The 21359-nt window shown below is 37.1% G+C and overlaps 1 protein-coding gene across 1 annotated transcript in view; it reads left to right on the top strand.

Moving 5' to 3' along the window:
* Positions 1 to 21359, top strand: part of inppl1b (inositol polyphosphate phosphatase-like 1b) — a 106558-nt gene that overhangs the window by 51370 nt on the left and 33829 nt on the right. The window contains exons 5-10 of the mRNA XM_028815817.2: positions 4742 to 4882; positions 4965 to 5046; positions 14464 to 14553; positions 18728 to 18838; positions 18920 to 19034; positions 19887 to 19987. Of these exons, the coding sequence (XP_028671650.2) occupies positions 4742 to 4882; positions 4965 to 5046; positions 14464 to 14553; positions 18728 to 18838; positions 18920 to 19034; positions 19887 to 19987 (640 nt within the window). The remainder of the gene's footprint in view (positions 1 to 4741; positions 4883 to 4964; positions 5047 to 14463; positions 14554 to 18727; positions 18839 to 18919; positions 19035 to 19886; positions 19988 to 21359) is intronic.

The raw sequence follows: 21359 nt of genomic DNA, 5'->3' as shown, positions 1-21359 counted from the left end.
CATCTGTCTAATTGGCTACAGGAGTCTAAAGTGAAGTTGCATGTGCCGGTTACTGCCATTTAGGTACTTGGAGGATGGGTAACTCCTTAGGCCAAGTCCTCCAGCCTTTATTTATTTTACCATCCTGTCTGGGGAGTGTATCAATGCACATCCCCGAGGGGTCTTAGGCATGCTTTTCTGAACCACATCCTAGACTGGATGCAAAACGTATTGCAATAAGTTCCTCTAGCCTGCTGTTTTCCACATCCTAGTTCTGGACTTGAGAAATTTAGGATAGAGAAGAAAATGAACAAAAAAAGTAAAAAGGGACTAGTTAGAAGTGGAATTGAAATTATTCTTATGTCTTATGCATACATGAGTGTGGAGGGATCACAATTTTACCACTGGACACTTGGTAGTGGGCTTGGAACAATGCTGTATGTGCTCTGCTGAATTGTTCAGCTCTTTTTTACTGTTCAAATTACCATCTCTTCCTGTGCCAGGTTTGGTTATAAGCTGTGGTGAGCAGTGACTAAAAAGATAATAACTTTTACAGGCAGAAATAAAGAGTTTTTAGACAAGGTTGCTCAATTAAACTCTGTGTAAAATAGAATGAGAATAGCTCTTCAAAATTGCAACCTCTGGCTGAGCCACTGCTTCTGGAAATTGAGTGGAACTATTTCAGGTTGTCTGGGTGTTTGGTGATTGTACCCCTTTGTTGTTTAATAATCCTCCAACAGAAAACCTAGGGAAAGGTTAGGCATGCCGGAAGGATAGTACCTCAAAACTAGCCCAAGAACAGCTAGAAAATCCCCAGGTATAAATGTAATCAATTACTAGAGAAAAGAATGTTTGTCAACTCTGCTGAACGTTCACTAAGTCCAAATTTCAAAATATGAATAATTTAATAGATAGAAATAAAATGATTAATTCATAAATTCCCAATATTTTTCAGAGTATAGATATTGTTTCAATTATTAAGGTCTAATGAAACCTTAATCAGTGTATGGCACTGATCTGGCATTGCTCCCAAACCTTTTGTTTCAGCTTCTGGGTGGTAAGCTCACATTTTGGCACCATGTGGGTTTTGAGTTCTGTGGGTCAGTCTGACACTACATATATGCCAATCAACACAACTGTAGGTAGGAGTGCCACCCGATATGTCTTGTCTTTCCGAGGTTCAAATATATTTCTTTAGACCATCACAGGGGTCTCATTTTTCAGTTGCTGTTTTTGCCTAGCAGAAATGTACTGCGCCTGACAACAAAGCTCATAGAATCATTTGGGGCAAGCAAGTTCCAAACACAACCTAAGGTCACAATCTATTTTCCCAACCTCACCTGTCATTTTGGGCTCTGGGTTGTAAAGGAAAGAATGACATAAAGGGGGTAAGCTGCAAAAATTAAGTTCTCTCTTTTTATGCCAACTGTCTGTGAGAGGGTGAGTTGGTAGGACCTTGAAATAAAATCACTGCTCCTCTGGATCTGGAGGAGTAACTCGCAGTGGTTAAAGCAGGTGGTATGGACCCCTCCTGTGTACCTCCTTTGGGGTGTTAACAGGCATAGACCTCTGGAAGAAGACCCAAACTGTTGTTTGGCTTCAGAGGTCCTTGAAATTCCCCAGAAGGAGCTGGAGGCTGTGTCCTCGGATAGGGTAGCCTAGGGTGTTCAAGCAGGAGTATCGCTTCAACTGCTCTCACTGCAAAAAATACATATGCAAAAAACTAGGGAAAAAGAGTTGTTTTGCTTTAATGTATCAAAAAAATCTATAACAAGGAAAACTAGTTCTAATGGCTTGAGCACCTAAAAAAGTAGGTATCCGTCAATAAGGGCGTGCACATAAAGGCGACCTTCAAAAGGGCGACCTCAATTGGGTGCGGCGAATAAAAGCGCACATAAATAAAAGCGATCTTCATAAGGGCGACCTCAATTGAACGCCGAATAAAGGCACGCATAAATAAAGGCGAGCTTCAAAAGGATGACCTCAATTGAGCGCCGAATAACTGCGCGCATAAATAAAAGAGTGCTTCAAAAGGGTGACGTATACGAATAAGCGAATAAAGGCAAACGCAACAAAATTATTACAGAAAATTTATTAGATAAAGGCAATGATTGAACGTATAAAAAGGTGAAAGCAAGAATATTAAAACATCCAATTAATTAATGCATGCACTTCTAACGAACTACTTCTAACGAACTATTTCTAAAGCTCTCTATATTTCGTTGTTTTCAAAATTACAGAAAATTAGATTAAGGCAATGACTGAATGTATAAAAAGGTGAAAGCAAGTTTATGTGCAATGCCACGTAGATATTCGAGATGCGGTCTATTAGCATAATCAAGGACAATTAATTTAATTCGCTCCGAAGGTCATCCTTTTGAAGCTCGCCTTTAGTTACGCACGCCTTTATTCGGCGCTCAATTGAGGTCGCTCTTTTGAAGATCGCTTTTATTTATGTGCGCTTTTATTCTCCGAGCCCAATTGAGGTCGCCCTTTTGAAGGTCGCCTTTTTGTGCGCGCCCTTATTGAATAGAACCAAAAAAGTAAAATACATAGAAACAAACATGGTTTATTTTACATGGCATCTTTATATTGAATGTAAACTATAAAGAAACAAACATGGATTATTTTAGATGGCATCTTTATATTGAATGCCATGCCAAGCCATTTTACCAGTACGTTACCAGTTTTATCTCACTCAGGGTCAGATAGAGAGTCACAGTGTGAGACTAAATTTAAATCCTTGTGGTTTAAAGTTGAGAGCCTTAGTCAAAAGATCACACTGTGGTTATTTTTTAATAAGGTAAGCACAGTAACCACTTCATTCCTAGTTCCTGAACCCATTTTAAAATGTGTTGATGTGTTTCTGAAATGTCGCTTCATGTTACAAATTGCTCTCCACCCATATCGAGCTCTACATCATGTCACTCCAAAATGAAATATCCACTGCTCCTCTTGTACTCATGTGCTTGTCCTTTCCATATAAAATACAGCAGTAAAGTTGATGTGAAGATGAGGACATAGACTGGCTGGTAGGCCTAGAGCTTTATGCCAAACCTCAGCTGTGCCACAAGCTGACACAGGGCCAGGCAGTCTGAATGTCATCTCACACACCCGCTATTTACCCTTGGAAACATATCCTAAGAAATGTTTTTCTCTTCCACTAAGGATAGGTGATTTTGCCACCAAGGATAAATCAATCAATCAAAGAATATTTTATACTGTGCCACACAAAGCATCACAAGGTAATTGAATGAAAGTATGAATACAATACAAATGAACACACAAAGACAAGTAGAAATGTTTACCTCACCTAAACATAACTACAAAATCATGTTTTTCACTGGCAAAGGAGTGCTGTGTAATTTAATAAGAGCTGAAGAGAATACTGAAAATTTTAAGGATACTTGCAGGTTAAAAAAAGGCATCTAGCTGTATTCAGATGTACATTTGCAGGTCTCAAGGTAGAGTTTAGTCCAATGGTAAGCAGAAACACTCATTTACTGTACCTGACAGATAATGACCTGATTTTCATTCTCTCCAACTTTTCAGAATCATTTTAAACGAGCGACGAGATGGTCATATTTTGCAGTCCCACACTTATACAAGCAATATGTTTTGAATCAAATGCCCTTTACAATCATTCAATAATAATAATCCAACAAATAATACATTTTAAATAACTAAATTTACAGCACTTGTATGTGAATATTCTCACAGAGCATTCTACTCATAAACTCATAAATTGGATTGATATGAACATTAAGGGATAAAATTAATTATACTAAAAATTGCACACATAAGTCTGAAAAGTAGCTTCTCATATTTTGCCATGTACTGTTCAAGTAATTTTGATTTTTAACCTGAGGGCTTCTTATAAGCACTGCTAACTTAAAACTCTCATTGCCCTTAAATCAAATTTTACTGGGACTCCTTCCCAGTGAAGTGCACATTTGCAAAGAGGGCGCCTTAAGTTTAATGCTCTTTTAGATGGAAAAAGCATGACTGAAACACGAGCACATATGGACATGCAAATCCAAGTACTGTAGGTGTTGTCCAGTTTCAATTTTATGTCAGTAATGCAAAGGCGGCATTGGTCATGTACATCTGGTGAGGGGCATGTGCTTTACACTTGAAACAGCTAAGCTAAGATCCAAATATTTAAATTTGACTCCTGCCATATTGGGAGCACCACTTGACTTAAAAACATTTCTTGCTTTGTGTTTATGGGCGTTCTTAATGTATATCTAATATGTGAAGAACTGCAGTTATGCAATGTAGCAATGACACTGTACTTTCAAAAAGACCACCCACTAGATTGCTCGGTGACGAATATCTGTTATGTGTGTGTATGTGTTTTTTAATGTCCTGTAAAAGATGTTTCTACAGTAATGCTGTGCGACCTGAATGTATTCTGACATACTGTCTATATGGATGGATTTTTCATGGATTAATAATAAAAACCAGTCATAACTTTAGGGCAAAATCTAAAAGTCCCTCAGTAAAAGAGAACAGTGAGAAAGATTTGTCTTTGAGAATTGACAGGTACTTAAATGCTAGAAAGACATTGTTTGGAGCGGACCTTCCTTGTGTAGGAATGTCCTTTGAGTTTAAAAAACATAAAGGCAGGAACTGATCTCCTGTCCCAAAGGGATTTTTGCCAGCAACAACCTCAGTGGTTGAAAAGCACGTGGCTGAACAAGACACACAGGGGTGAAAAGAGACTGTCAATCATTATAGTAACAGCATATTATATTTATAGCATGACAAGTGGAATGGTTAGTCTGGTGAATGAATACCTCAGGACTCAACTGCAGCTGGACCTAGACGGCCTAAGGAATGGCAATCCGAATCTGCAGCACTTTAATCGGGCTTTAGCTACTGCCTGTAGGAGCCTTCACAGGTAATTTTCAAAGCTTAATTCTTTTTATGCCCTCATTTTTAGTTTGCTCTTTCTGACTATGGTTTTTCTCTTCTGTCACCAGTGAAATTGACTTGACTCTTTCCAGTCTTGAGACTTTGGCCAAAGTCTTTGATCACCCCTGTCCCAATGTGACTAAAATGCAGGTAAATGTTCTTATTAAATGTATATTCTTAGAGGTTAGTGTCTAGCCAAAAATTCTGACAACTGTTTATGAGTACTAAGACAGAAATGGATCCACACTTTGACCCCTAAAAGAATGAGTGCTGGGCAGCATCTCATCCTGAAAAACGTGCAGTTTGCACTTTAAGACATACAATAGAAGGTCACACCTCATCTGTCACAGATTGTCTGGGACTTGAACATTGAACCTGGCAATTACAAGTAGACTGTTGGAACATAAAAATAACTGAGCTAAAAGATATTCTCTGGAAATTACAGTTTCTCTTTTTCAGTGAGGGAGTGGTGATGCCACTGCACCCTTGAAATGATTTCTCACCTTAGTCATATATGGCAGTGTGCTTCAGCATTGATGTCATAGTTATTTTTAGCTTTGATTAATATGATTTATAATATAAAACATGGATCTGAAATTTAGTTATTGAAGGACTGCTTTGATGGCTGTTTTTTATTACAGACAAGTACTTAACTAAATTAAACATCCTTCTCTTTGTTTCTGTAATAAACCTTATGCTCTTAGACTTATGTATGTCATGCCAAAAGCAACTTGCATTGCCTTGCTCATTTTAGACATTCATAACCATCTGTGCCAGCTTAATAAATTTTAATATGTCTAATTCAGTAACCAGATTGTCCATAAAATAATAGCCCAAAACAATTCTGAAAGAAGCATTAAACTTCTGATATCACTGGTCTACAAAAAATATTTTTTGTTTGCTACTGGGAACTTCAGAGCTGCACTTTATTACGTTTTTTACACTGATTTCATATATGAAATCGGAATAAAGGTAGCACGTCAGATTTTTGAAATACACATCATTGCCGTTTTGACACTTTTGAATATCAATATAATATATCAACACAATATCTAGAGTTTGGACTCTGTCCCACCAAAATTGTTTTGATGTGTTTATTCTGAAAACAAACCAGAAGACGATACCAGAGACACGTTTAAGCATATTTATGTCAATTTATCTCAATATAAAAGTGAGGTCAGTGTGCTCCAAAATGTTGGAGGCACTCGCTTTTGCGCTTGTACTGCACATCTGTCTCTCTTTATAAGAACCAGCAGTAGTCTCCCATCATGCTCAGAGTGAATTTTCCCCAATATCAGTTTTCCATCACCTGTATATCTTGATGAAATCTTTCCCCATGCTCATAGCTGGCATCGCCCAGATTTGGTGGAAGAAAGTCGAGATGATAATGTTAAAAATGTGTCTTCAGTGACATTCTGGCTCTCATAAGCTGATACACTTTCAGCAGGTTCTCCACAAGCTCAGCATTATTCTCTGCTCTGTGACTGCCAAGAAAATTCTGGACAACCTGCACAAGTGCTTCCCATACTGCTGATTCAGTTAGCTTCAGTTTCCTTTTGAACTCATCATCAAGCATCAGTTCACGGATTTCAGGAACAACAAAAAAACCTTCCTTAATTTTGTCTTCACTATTCTTCAGACCAAACTTATTTCTTAAATGCATTGCTGTTTCTGTCCATCACCTTGACAGAATTTTCAAATTAATGGTGAATCTAACGAACGAAATGTCCTGAAATGCAATGTTATGTTTAATAGTAAAACCGACTACCTACTGCAGTGTCATGTCTGAGTTGTGTCATTAGATAGATAGATAGATAGATAGATAGATAGATAGATAGATAGATAGATAGATAGATAGATAGATAGATACTTTATTAATCACAATGGGAAATTCACAGTTACGCTTTAGAGTCATATAAGACTTGGTAATCAGTAACAAATATTTTTTCTGCTAATTAAAAATTAACAATTTAAAAAAAAAAAAAAATAATGACAAGGTAAACAACTCACAGTTGTTAGTAATGTGTGGCCAAATCATTTATCTCAATGGCATCCCTAGTGGAATTACTGGTATTTATTACGTCCTTATTGTTCAGTCACCCTAGTTGTCCAAGACCTGGAACATCATAACTGAAAAACGGGACATTGTGAACAAAAACGGTTTTCAGATTTGGAGTCAGCAAGTGAAACCTGTTAAAGTGAAAGTAAAGTGAAAGGAGAAAGACTCCCAGTAGCAAAATGCTTTTTGACCAGTGTACTCAGAAGACATCATTTTACAGTTTTTACTTCTCTTTGCCACTCTCCCTAACTGTATGTAGTAATTTGAAATGAAGATTGTTTTAGTATAATTGTATGTTTTCACCTTATACAATAAAACCCAAATCATAGAAAGAATTCTGTAACAGGATTTCAACCACCCAAATCCATTGTGTCTGCAGAAAACATTCAAAATTAGCCCTTCCGGATGGAAAGAATCACCCACCTAGAGACCTGAATAAACTGTTGAGCAGAAAATGTGTCTGCTGCCTTCTTTCCATGTACGGATTTTTTTTGCAGTTTTTATGTATATAGAAAGATATACAGTATGTGATCTCAGCTAATGTGATGTTGATGTTTGTTGACAATCATCATTTGTTGGAATCACATTAACTCGCCAGTGTGGTGAAAAATAAAATTTCCATACAAGAACATAGCATTTTCTTCTTAAGTAGGAGCTGATTTAGAAAAAAATAAATAAAAAATTTGTGTGCTACATTCTAAAAATATTGTGTCACTGCACAAGACAGTGATTAGTAAAAGGCATCTTTAGTATATGAACACTCAAGACATGCGCCTGTGATGTGGCATCCATTCATATTATGGGGCAGCTCCTCCACTGGCTTTTGCAAACCCTTTCTCGGGTTGTTATTTTTGGGGATGGTTTTTCAACTACACTCATGTTTTGGGCTACTATTAAAGGAAAATTCTTAGTTAGTTTAAGGAAACTGTCCGTTTTGTTTAAAATGATCTTTTATAATGGATTCTCCCTTGAGATTGCAAATGTGTAGAGAGGATATCTCCTGACCCAATATCTTAATTAAGACAAAGTAATGCTCATCTTCCCCTAATGTGTGCTGAAAGAGTACCAAACCCAAACTGCTCAAAGAGATAAATGACGCTCATTACTTCCTGATAGCATTGTTTCTAAATGAGCTACAGTATTCCAAATCCAAGTTGGCTATTTTTGAATCCATTGTATGGGGAAAAAAACTTAAGTTGAGCTCCTTATCTTACTCTATTTTCATCAAAAGTGTGCATTTTTTGTGGACACAAATTAAATGCTTTTTCGCATCCTTCTTAGCACATAGCTCTATCCCAGAATGAATTAAATTGGTGTCATTTAGAGCAAACATTCACTGAGTAGACCCCACACACTGAATAAAAAAGGGAATCAACTGAAGAATGCTCTGTGTTACTGTGCTGAGGAAGACAATCTTAGAACTGCTTGTCAATTAATTTATTTATGCATCCATCTTCTGAAATCATCTTTTGCATTTAAAGTCAATAGGACAGGAATTTCACACTTCAAAATCAACAGTCTGGCATGACTATTTGCATGAGCCCATCAACAAGACATAGAACTAAATTATGTGTATTGGTTTCTAATCATGAAATTGGTTGCAAAACAATGGTGGCCCCGCAAGAACAACATTTGAGAACCTTGAATAAACTGATCATGTGCTGTTTTGCATCTCATTGTTGTTGGTTGATGTTTAACAAAAAAAAATAATTAAGGGTTCCGGGTCTGTAAAAAATAACTTAATCAAAATAAGCAATAAGTGCAGCTAAAAAAATGGCAAAGATGAAAACCTGCAACCACTGCAGACCCTCAGGACCTGAGTTGATCACCGTGCCACTGAAGAACACTCTCATTTATATACCATTTATTCATACGTGGTTAATTTACAGTCCCAAATTAGCCTACCAGACATGTTTTTGGGACATCGGAAAAAAAAAAAAAGCAGATACAAGGAGAACATACAAACTCCACAAAGAGAGAGGACAAGCCAAGAAGTCAAACCAGTGCTCTGTACCCACGATACAACAGCAAAGCTGTGTGTCTGTCAAGAATGCTTGACGCCTTGTTTTTTTGTGGCCTTGTGGGGCACTTTGCACTGTTTTTACTTCATCAATGAGGCAAACCTTCTCTCTTTCTCTTGGTGGACAAATGCAAAGTCACAACCAAATGGTATAAAGTCATATTTTTATTGGACAAAAATTTGATGGGGGGCCAACAGTCACCAGAGTGAGTCTAAAAATATCATTAATAATAGAGATTCAAATGTATGGATTGAAGCAGCATCTAAGGTATAACATTAAGTTTTAAAGTTTCATGCTTTTTTAAAAAAAGAGTTTTGATTGATATTTTAAAATTCCATACATATTTTTCAATATTCCTTTATTTTAGAGTATTAGGGGAAGCTAAAAAATAAAAATGCTGTAATTGAAAAAAGGAAGAAAGAAATAAAATATTCAGGTCCACTAAATTTTGTTTTGAGGTTATTCTTGGACTTTACCAGTGCAGCTACTTGAGTTCATTGCATGTCTGATAGACTGATAGATAGATATGGTCAACGTCAACTGAATGTTTTGCTTTGCACTCACTGACAATTGTTTCTTCATAGTATTTTGGACTCTTTTACAACTCTTGTTGACAACCTTTATATGGGGCTTTAGGTGTAGTGTCAGTTTCCCTGTGTAAAACCCTATGACAAAAATGTTGACGTCTTGACATACTTTGCGTCTGTAATATTAATTTTGTTATCATTCAAGCCAATCTTAGTGTGGCCAACTTTCCTCCACCATGATACTTGTTGTGTCCCAGTTTAATCGTAAAACCCTTTCCTGATTTGTTTTTACTTCATAGAAAGGAAAGCTTACATATTGCAAAAATGAAATGGGGGCACAGCTTTGTTGTTGCATTTTCTGCATTAATCAGTCTGTTAAACCCTAGATTTAAAATGCAAGAGTACACCTCCTCCTATATATTGATAGTGTTTTCCATTTTGTACATTTTTCTGACTACAAAATGAATGAAAAGTGCTGCACAATGTTATGCACCTGGTATTGTTTTTCCGAGCTTGATTTCTCTTTCTACTGTTTATACATTACCTGAATCCTGGTCAGGTCTGGTACAGCCACTGATAATCATTCTGTCAAAACCTTCATTAGTTATCTTACCTAACTTTATTCAACCTAGGAGTCTTGAGGTACACTCCTAAAAATAATGTTTTTTTAATGGCACTTTATGGTTCTTTACTGGATTGCTCATAGCACCATTGCTTGGCAAAACACCATTTCATTCTGGGATGGGTTCTTTGCATAAGAAGTTGGTTCTTTGTGCTTTTAAAAACTGCCTAATAACTAGAAAAAAACAAAAATCTTCAATGTATGGTAGGCTACCTAACAGGACAGCCTGTATTGTTGTAGGTAGTGAGAGTTCTTTTAAAATCATGACCCACTGGTATTTCACAAATCTTTTCATGGTTATTTACTGTATGCAGCCTGTTAAAGATCTAAATAAATAAAGATTCTTTTTGGAACCTTCATGTGGATGGGTCTTTTGGGACCTGGCATCGCTCTGAAGAACCACCCTAGCACCTTTAATTTTAAGAGTGTATGAAGCAGGAACCACCTTGCAATGGGATAAAAGCCCATCATTGGGCACATAGACATACCCATGCTAATTTATAGTCTCTAGAAATTGGAGACTAATAAGGTATGTGGCTCACATTGCCCATGACAAGCCCAACCAAAATTATTTAAATCAGTTTTCAAAGCACTTTAATAATATATTTTATTTTATCCAGTGCCTTACTTACTACAGGAGGAGCTGCTTTTGAGACCATCTATCATTCATTGGCTTTACACAAAAAATAGCCTATAAATGTATGGATTTGGGACTGGCATTTTACATGCTAGGCATTGTTTAATTTTTGGCTTATTTGAGACACTTCTCCATTAATCGCATGCTTTCTGAGTGAAGCACTACATTGTGGGTGCACCACTTTGTCAAGAATATTTGTGCTGTTCTGGGCCTTAGATAAACTATACCCCTCACCAAATCATCAATCTCTTTCACCCTGTACAGCAAAGTCCCAATTAGTCCCATTTCAGCCATGCTTCAGACTTGCTGAAATGCACCTTGAAATGCTGCTGATCATACAGTTACAAAAAATCTGGGCACTAATAAGTATACTTCTTCATTAGTTGGAGTCAATACAAAATTATTTAGACCCGTTTTTCATTGTGCCCCGTTCTAGACATTTATAGAATTGTTTTCTATAATTATTAGCTTATTGTGCAGGTTGAGAAATTCATCTTCTTCATTGTGTTCATTATGATTTGTGTTTTGATCAGTCCCTTTATTATTGTCTAATTTTTGATTTGATTCTTCGATTTGTGCTTGCTGTTCTCATTTGATGCTTAAATAATTTAAGAGAAATAATTCAGCAATAGCATGGAACGAACCTATGTCTGCTTTTGTTCAGACTCTAGAGTTTTGACAAGATATCACCTTAAAATGTCTCCTCATTTCTGATTCTCAACTGTCTCTCACTGTGACACTGCCTAATATCTTAAATGATTACCTCTGCCATTCTACTAAAAGAAGAAATTACTTCATAATAATGTTATGTGTAAACATTTTTGTTGACAACACCATTTTTTCCTTTTTTCACAATGTTAATGGGCTATAATTGAATAATGATTTGGTCAGAACTGATAGAGACACTAATAATCATTCTGTTAAAATCACCTTTAACTATGTCACCCAACTTTACTCAACCTTTTAGTCTTGAGGCATTAGGCAGAAACCACTTGGAGTAGTCAGGTACAATCAAAAACACACATAGACTTGCACGTGACAATTTATAGTCTCTAGGAATTGTGGAGTACTAAGGGATGTGGAAGGAAACTGAAGTGATAAGAGGAGAATGTGCAGCTGCCACTCTGACAGTGACCTGGCTGAGAGTCAAAGTTAGATTTCCAGAGACATTGAGCCAATCACATCGTCACAATGGATACTAATGTAAGATTTCATGAAAAACAGTACGACATTTCCTACTACATAACTTTGAAATGGAGAAGTAACACATCTATAGATATGGAGGTGGAAATAGGGAAATGAGAAGTCTAATTATATAACTCACTCAATTAGCAGGATGTTAGGTGGAGGCTGGAATGAAAACCTGCAGGCACTGTGGCTCGCTTACACCTGAACTTGACACATCTTCTGTAATTTGTTGGAAATGATGCATTAAAAATAAAACGAACTTTCACTGGAATTTGGCATGAGAACACTTAAAATCTGAACCCTGAATCATATTGTGGAAATATGAAAACTATTGCATTTACCGGCAAATGTTGTGGTATAGAACTTAAAACTTATTTTATTGTTATTCGCTTTTCAGGTAACATTGTTCTGCTTTGCCACACACTGTAAATTTGGAACTTTTATAGAATTCTGTATCTGTCATAGCTAAATACCATGTTTAGAAATAAAAAGGTTTTGTTAATGATTTTACCAAGTAAAACTAAATAACAGAATGAGCTAGAGAAATACAATTTTTACAAAATACCTTTGGTTATTTGTTGGAAAATCATATAAGTATGGTTGATCTAGGATCAGCAGCCCAGAATAAGTGAATTATTGGAACAAACTTCCAAGATGGTGAGCAGGGAAACAGTAAGCAATATAACACCCCACATCTGCTGGATGTGTCTGTCTCCTCACTGCCATCCATATTTTTCTGCTAAATTATTATCATTTTGGAGGTTCACTTTCATAAATTACAATTTAGTGACTGCAAACCACTAGTTACAATTGATTAAAAAATTCCAACAAAAATTTAAATATATTAATAGCCTGAATTGATTTGATACGTTTTAAATACATTTTTATGAAAAATATAACAAAAACTTTTTTAAGCACAGAGTGCTTCATATTAATTATCTATAAATTCCTTTCATGCTTCTTTTAAATACAGTTCTTAAATGACTTGAGCTGCCATAAAGCGTCGTGTTATTGGCTTCCTCAGGCTGCTCCTATGGGCCACAATACGTGCATCGGTGAATCTTTGGCGCCCCCTAGTGAATACACTTGATTTCATTTTGACAGGCCATTTTTAAATGAAAATGCAAAAAGAAAACCATAATCCTAGACACTGATTATTTCTGCCCTGCTTCTGTATTTTAAGGTAGCTTCTGTGTTATGAAATACAATATAAAGGTAGCAGAGGGGTTTGTTTTATATTTTCTCAAATTACACAGTCTTTTTTTTATTTTATAGCTTCTTCATGCATATGTTTGATATATTCACTGATCAATATAAATTTACAATAATTTACATTATAACATCCAGTTTTACAAGTGAACCCTTTCTGTGCCTTCAAGATGTTCTAAATTGATAGATAGATAGATAGATAGATAGATAGATAGATAGATAGATAGATAGATAGATAGATAGATAGATAGATAGATAGATAGATAGATAGATAGATAGATAGATAGATAGATAGATAGATAGATACTATGACCTGAACACACACCAGAATGACTAAAAAGGAAGAAAATTAAAAAGAAAGAAAAACTACTGACTTGCTAGTTACAGTCATAGTGAGGTGACATGCAGGCATTATGGTCCAGAGTTAAATACAAGGAAAAAGTTCACAATCAAAATGTAATCTTTGATCATAAGATTGTAATTCCAACTGTTTCCACTTTTGTAGATTTTTAGATAGGAACATAAAAAACATTCACAAAGTGCTTCCAGTGAAATGGACATTTGGTTTGTACTTTAAAATTACCCAAGTCACAGCCCATAAGTAGCTGGAAGGTTTCAGGAGTGTGGGCTGCAGCAGAAAAGAATGCCACTGTGAACCACTAACACAACACCTTGTGACAGGTGCATTATAATAATAATAATAAATTATTATTATTATTATTATTATTATTGATTCCATACATCCATTTTCAATGGAAAGTGACCTTGGCAATTTCTGGCAGCAGTTGGTAGGAACCAACCGTGGAGGAGAGCCAGGATACACTTATGCACACTTACTCACACCAAATCTGTTTAGAACTGCATATTCTCAACACACAGGTCTCTGGAATGGGGGATGTAGTAAGAGAAACTACAGAAAACCAGTGCTGTCACTTGCACAATTTGGACAAACACATGACAAAAACAGTTTCTGAGATGGGTCTCCAACCCAAATCTCCATGGCTGTGATTAAGAAGAGCTAATCATTCAGATAATGCATGACCATATTTATTATTGTTATTCTCTATTTGTCATAGTCCTTTAACCAAGGTGCATTAAAAATCAAGATATGTTTAAAAAAAAACATTCATCCATCCATGAATTGTTGTAACTTGCTTGTTGAGTTTAAGGTTGCATGTTATAAAAAAACATAAAATAAAAACCTAAAACAGGAAGTCTTTTCAAATCTGTTTCATATTGTCATGGAAAAGAAGCCATTTTTCAGCTTCTCTTCTCTTCTTTTCCTTTCTATTCTTTATCTTCAGGGATCAGCAGAGAGTGGTGAGTCTGACCTGGAGAGTCTCCTGAAGAAAATCTCTTCCCTCTGCAGCCTACTTTCATCCTTGGAACAGAAGGTGAAGTATCAGCAATAATTAGAAGGCCTGGTAGACTTTATTATAATTATTTAGATTTTCTGTTTAAAAGGTCTTGTATTCCAAAGTATAGCCTGATGATTACTAAAATGAAAAAGCTAGATGTTAGCAGCAATTTACTGACTGTAAAATAACTTCAGTGGTGAGCTAGTTGTATTCATATGAAAAAAAAAAATTAAGACTAAAAACTAAATTTAAAAGAGGGCACCACAGCCATTAAGCAGGTAGTGTAACTACCTCACATTGCTTAGGTCCAATTTCAATTCCCTGCTTTCAATCCCCTCCTTTGACAACCCTGATTTCACACCACAGCCCATGCTATTAGGGGATCATGACACCTGGTTTGCTGTTAGTAAGTTTGTGTAATTGTGCCTTGCTATGACTTGTTGTCCCTAACAATGATGGTTGTGTAGTTTGGGACAGTCTGATCTCAACTATGGCAGAGATATATAACATCTTCTAGTCTTCTCTTTTCGGTTAACACTTTATTTTCGGCGCTAATTATTATTTAATTATTATTATTGTATATTTAAAATAGTGTATTGTGTTGATGCTTTGATTCCTCTCAATTTGGTCCCTCTAGACTGGTTAAATGAATAAGAATAAATAAATGTGTAAATACTATTATTTGCTAAATGATTCATAGCCAAAAAAGTTTGGGCTTTAATTAAATAATACAGTCTTCTTCTTCTTCTTTTGGCTGCTCCCATTAGGGGTTGCCACAGCAGATCATCTTCTTCCATATCTTTCTGTTCTATGCATCTTGCTCTGTTACACCCATCACCTGCATGTCCTCTCTCACCACATCCACAAACCTTCACTTAGGCCTTCCTCTTTTCCTCTTACCTGGTAGCTCTGTCTTTAACATCCTTTTCCCAATATACCCAGCATCTCTCCTCTGCACATATCCAAACCAGTGCAATCTTCCCTCTTTGACTTTGTCTCCAAACTGTACAACTTGAGCTGACCCTCTAATGTACTCATTTCTAATCCTGTCCATCTTCGTCACACCCAGTGCATCTTTAACTCTGCCACCTCCAGCTCTGTCACTAATCATCACCTCCTTTCTTAACCTAGCTTCCACTACTCTTTCCCATAACTTCATGCTGTGACTCATCAAATGTATCCCCCTGTTGTTACTACATCTCTGCACATCTCCCTTATTCTTAAAAATCAGTACCAATACACTTCTTCCACCACTCCACAAGCATCCTCTCACTTTCCAAGATTCCATTAAACAATCTGGTTAAAAACTCTCCTAAACACCTCCATGCTTCCACAGGTATGCCATCTGGACCAAAGGCCTTTCCATTGTTCATCCTTTTCATAGCTGTCCTTACTTCCTCCTTGCTAATCCATTGCACTTCCTGATTTACTATCTCCACATCATCCAACCTTCTCTCTCTCTCTCTCATTCCCTTCATTCATCAGCCTTTTTCTATCTGCTCAACACACTCTCCTCGCTTGTGAGTACATTTCCATCTTTATCCTTTATCACCCTAACCTGCTGCACATCTTTCCCACCTCGGTCCCTCTGTCTAGCCAATCGGTACAGGTCCTTTTCTCTCTCCTTAGTGTCCAGTCTCTCATACAACTCATCATACGCCTTTTCTTTAGCCTTCGCCACTTCTCTTTTCACCTTGTGCCTTATCTCCTTGTACTCTTGTCTACTTTCTGCATCTCTCTGTCTATCCCACTTCTTCTTCGCCGTCCTCTTCCTCTGTATACTCTCCTGTACTTCCCCATTCCACTACCAGGTTTCCTTTTCCTCTTTCCTCTGTCCAGATGTCATGCCACGCACCCTTCTTGCTGTCACTCTTACTACTTCTACTGCAGTTGCCCAGCTCTCTTCACTGCCTCCCAGTGCCTGTCTCACCTGCTCTCTAAACTCAACCTTGCAGTCTTCCTTTTTCAACTTCCACCATTTGATCCTTTGCTCTGCCTTCCCTCTCCTCCTCTTCTTCTTCTTGATCTCCAACGTCATCCTACAGACCACCATCCTATGCTGCCTACCTGCACTTTCCCCTTCCACCGCTTTGCAGTCTTTAATCTCCTTCAGATTGACTCTTCTGCATAGGATATAATCTATCTGTGTTCCTTCACTCTTGTATGTCACCCTATGTTCCTCCCTCTTCTTAAAATACATATTCACCACGGCCATGCCCATCCTTTTTGGAAAATCCACTATCCTCTGACCTTGCTCATTCCTCTCTTGACACCATACTTACCCATCACCTCCTCATCTCCTCTGTTCCCTTTACCAACATGTCCATTGAAATCCACTCCAATCACCACTTTCTGCCCCTTGGGTACACTGTTCATCACCTCATCCAATTCATTTCAGAAATTTTCTTTCTAATCCATTGAACATCCAACTTGCGAGGTAAATGCACTGACAACATTCATCATCACACATTCAGTTTCCAGCTTCATAATCATTACTCTGTCTGACACTCTTTTCACCTCCAAAACACTCTTGACACACTGCTCCTTCAGAACAATCCCTACCCCATTTCTCCTCCCATCCACACCATGATAGAACAATTTGAATCCACCTCCGATCCACCTGGCCTTCCTCGCCTTCCATTTAGTCTCTTGCACGCACAATATATCAACCTTCCTTCTCTCCATCATATCAACTAACTGTCTTCCCTTATCAGTCATACTACCAACATTCAAAGTTCCTAGCCTCAGTTCCACTCTCTTTTAATTCCTCTTGTTCTTCTGCCTCTGGACATGTCTAACCCCTCTTCTTCTACTTCTTCGGCCAAAAGTAGCCCAATTTCCACCAGCACCCTGTTGGCTAACAATACTGGTGGTGGCTGTTGTTAACCCAGGCCTCGACCAATCCGGTATGGAAATTTGTATCATTGTCCCCATTTTGATCTGGCAAAATTAGCAACACCGGTTGCCCTTCCTGACATAACTCTCCCCATTTATCCAGGCTTGGGATCGGCACAAAGAAACACACTAGTTTGTGCATCCTCTGTGGCTGGGTTAATTAAATAATACAGTAAAAGACTGCAATTAATACTATACTATCAGCCAGGTGTAGCGACCATGGGCAATATAGGCATCTCAGCACACTAATACAAGAATCGCCCAGAAAGTTTTGTTACACTTGTTCATATCTAGTTAATTATTATCGCACAGTTCTAAAATCCACATAGTAAAACTAGAATAATTCTCTACATGAACTTCAACAGCTATGAGCCAGTAAGAAAAAAGAATATGTGTTTAATTCTTATACAAATCTGAACCATGCACTTCCTGCCATTTCTTCATCTTTTCACTTACATAGGTGGAATCTTCGAGAGCGCCAAAAGAGGTAAAAATCTGAGGGAGCAAGGGTGGATTGAGAAGGACAGTAAACTTGAGTGTTGTGCTTTCTTTCCAGGTTTAAAGCACATGTCCTGCAAAAAACTAGTTTAAATTTTAACTATGCACGTTCTGGTCAAAGCACAGCAGGAGTTTAAGAGAGTAGGCAACAATTCATGATGATTGTCATGCTGGTATTTTCATGTGAATGACTAACAAACAGAAATGCAAATGTGTTTAAACACTGAGACTGAAAAGGCAAATCTTACATAAGCAGGTAGATCGTTCAACATCTTTGGGGCCCTGTAACTGAAAGCTAATCTGTTGTTTTAGTTGTTTATGAGATCCTTAGTAGGTTGGCATTTTGAGATCAAAACTTATTATTTCATATATCTGGTGTGTATGCAATGATAAGTTCACATAGGTAAGCAGGGTCTTGACCACTTCAAGCTTTATTTATTAGAAAATGATTTTGAAATGATCCCTATACTTAACTGGAAGCCAATTTAAGGAGTTAATGGCAGGTGTTACGTGGCTGTATTATAATTTTAGTAATGAATCGTGCAGAGGCTTTCTGAATGAAACAATGACATTTGAACAACCTGTGAATAATGCATTACAGTATTACATTTTACTAGAAATAAATGCTTGAATTAATTTCTGTGTACCACCTAAATTTAAAAACTTCTAATGCATGCTGCATTGGCAATAAAAACCAATACTGACAGCTTTACTTGTCGTCCAACTTTATGCCACTTTTTTTTGACACTTTTGTTTGCACCAGGTAAAACATAAACATTGCTAGTTGTAATGTTTGTAAACTCTTTCTATCCATTAGGTGTTAAAGGCTCTACAGGAGGCAGTGTCCAACCACAGCTTGGCTATTTCAGAAACAAAAACCCGCTTACCTGGTAAAGATGTGAGGTCAACACATATGCACACCTTTGAGGTAAAGACCTAGACTAATGTGTTGGGTAGCTAAACTCTGGACTGCATGATCTGGCAACATCTTTTGTTCTTGTATGTCTAGGTGAAAGTAGGGAGATCTGGAAGACTGATAATGACAGTTGATGTTGATGGAGGTCGTCTGATGGTTGGGAAACATTCAGGCGCCCTGCAGGCAGAGATATTTTCTCATGACAAAAGTGAGTTGGAAAAACTGGTACAGATGTTTTTTCTCCTTTTCATCACTGAATAAAAAAAAATAGTTTGTAGCTGGTGCCAGTTACATTGCTATATAATTACAAATGCAGTTGCAGTATCTGTTTTCTGACCCACTTATCGAAATTCCACTTTTTGTGTTTGCATAATCTTACTCTACAAGCTTTAAATTCTTAACATGTTAGCTGATCACATTTCTGAAAATATTACACAGCTACAAAGCTCCTGGCCAAGAAAAATATAATGAAAGCAAAATCACTATACCTGAGGCTGAAAGACATTTCCAGACATATCTTTCCAAAAACCAAATGTTACAGGGTAATTCATTCATTCATTTTGTGAACCTGCTTATAAAATGAAATGGCCACATGAGCTCAGAAATTACTATGACAGAGCTGGGCTTAACACAGGAGCCGACCCTGGAGGATGCAAGAATCCATTGCAGACACATATTCGAAAAGCTGTTAAGTGTACTGTATATAATGAAAGTTGTAATTTTAACTGGCCTTAGTGGACATGAATGACTAGAAGGACTGACCACCATCAGGAAGTGTCACTGTTTCCTATGGGTGTGGTGCTGCTACTGACCTGTAACAGTGGATCTGTTAGACTTATTTGTAATTTTGTCATGTAAAGAATTTTATGCATTTCTTAACTGGTATTCTATATGATTGTCAAATGTTGTGTCTTGGTTTATTTACTTGCATCTGTGTAACAATGGCTTATAATTTTGTACTGTCCTGCTGCATACAAATTTCTCTCTAGGATAATATAGTCTACCTAAGCTAACCTAACTTAATGATACGAATATAATCTTATGCCCCTCTAATGATAAGTTTTACAGCTTGTCAAGTATGGTCGTTCCCAGAACCGCCTGCAGATTGTCCTGGATACACAGAAGAATCAGCTACGGGAAGTGGTATTTGAAAATGCCAGAGTAAGTATCTCCAGTAGAAAAGGAAAAGTCATTAAATGTTTATTTATAACGTACTTTGTTCTGAGATGACCTTTTCACAGCAGATTGCAGAAGCCAAGTCAGAGAAAACAACCTAAATGTAAAGGACAAAAGGCAAAATCACATTTAATAAGAGTGAAAATACTTTAAAATTTAACACAAACAAAATTTTAAAATCTTAATACAATGAAACTGTACTTCCCCTTTGTATCATAAATACACTAATTACATTTAATGAATTACTTATGCTGTCTTTTGTCACGTCCAAACTCCATTTGTCTGAATTAAATAAATTAGAGCTACATCTGTAGAAATGACACATCAATACATTAATCTGAACCAAGTATCGACAACTCAACAAATCTGTTTTGGGAATGCAGAAGAACTGGTAATGACCTGAGTCTAGAGTTTACAATTTTGAATCAGAAGGTGAGGAGACAAATAAGGAACTGAAATTCTAGAACAGTCACTCCTTCTTTCCCTGAGCAGTGACTTGAGACAAGAATGATGTCTGATTTGTCATCTTAAGTGACTGTGGAGCCTAATTCTAGAGTCACAAACTTTGAAGATTTCAAATGAAATTGATTTCTGCAAATGTTGGTACTTCTTCATGTCCCAAAGAGACAAGCATGCAATGCCATGGCTAATGTGTCCCATCTAGTGATGCTAATCCACAATTTTCTAAGGCAGGCTTTGAGGGTTTCTTTGAACTGCCTCTCCTGAACACTTTGGTTTTGCTGACCTCTGCTCACCTGAGAGTAGAAGACTTGTCTGGAGAGACAAAAGTTTGGCGTTCTGATGCAGTGGACTGGACAGTGCAGCTGAGTCTTCAGTCATTGCTTCAATGTGATTTGGGTTTGCCTCAGTAAATACAATGAAACTGATCAGAAATCATCTTTCTTGGGCAGCACTGTTGAAATCTGTCATGAGATCTCTCTCATGGAAATGATGCAAAAAGCCATACACATCATTAGCTTGGTAGTGTTCCTAAAGGAGGTACTAAAACAGCTGAAGAACTTGTGAACATTCTCAGTAATGGTATCCTTTTGAGCCAGTTGGCTTCCAGGATATGCATAACTTGGTGGTTGGTTACCTGGCTGTTCATATTTTGGTAGAGGAGCTAGTTCTTTCCAGTGTGACAGAACAGTCCTAGATTACTGTAGGCCTCAGGATAGAGTTTTAGGGTAGACTGGGTGTCTTCCATGGACTAGGCAAAAATGGTGAAAGAATCTAGATACTGGAGGTTATTGGCTATTGTTGCATATACTTTTGTCTTAGCCTTAAAATAGAATAAGTTGAAATATTTTGTGTCAAATTTAAATTTGGACTCAACACCACAGGAAGATTGATTGGA

This window comes from Erpetoichthys calabaricus, chromosome 12 (assembly GCF_900747795.2).
Source record: "Erpetoichthys calabaricus chromosome 12, fErpCal1.3, whole genome shotgun sequence".
NCBI lineage: Eukaryota > Metazoa > Chordata > Cladistia > Polypteriformes > Polypteridae > Erpetoichthys > Erpetoichthys calabaricus.
Note: the sequence above shows the minus strand (reverse complement) of the source record. Positions and strands in the feature narration are given on the sequence as shown.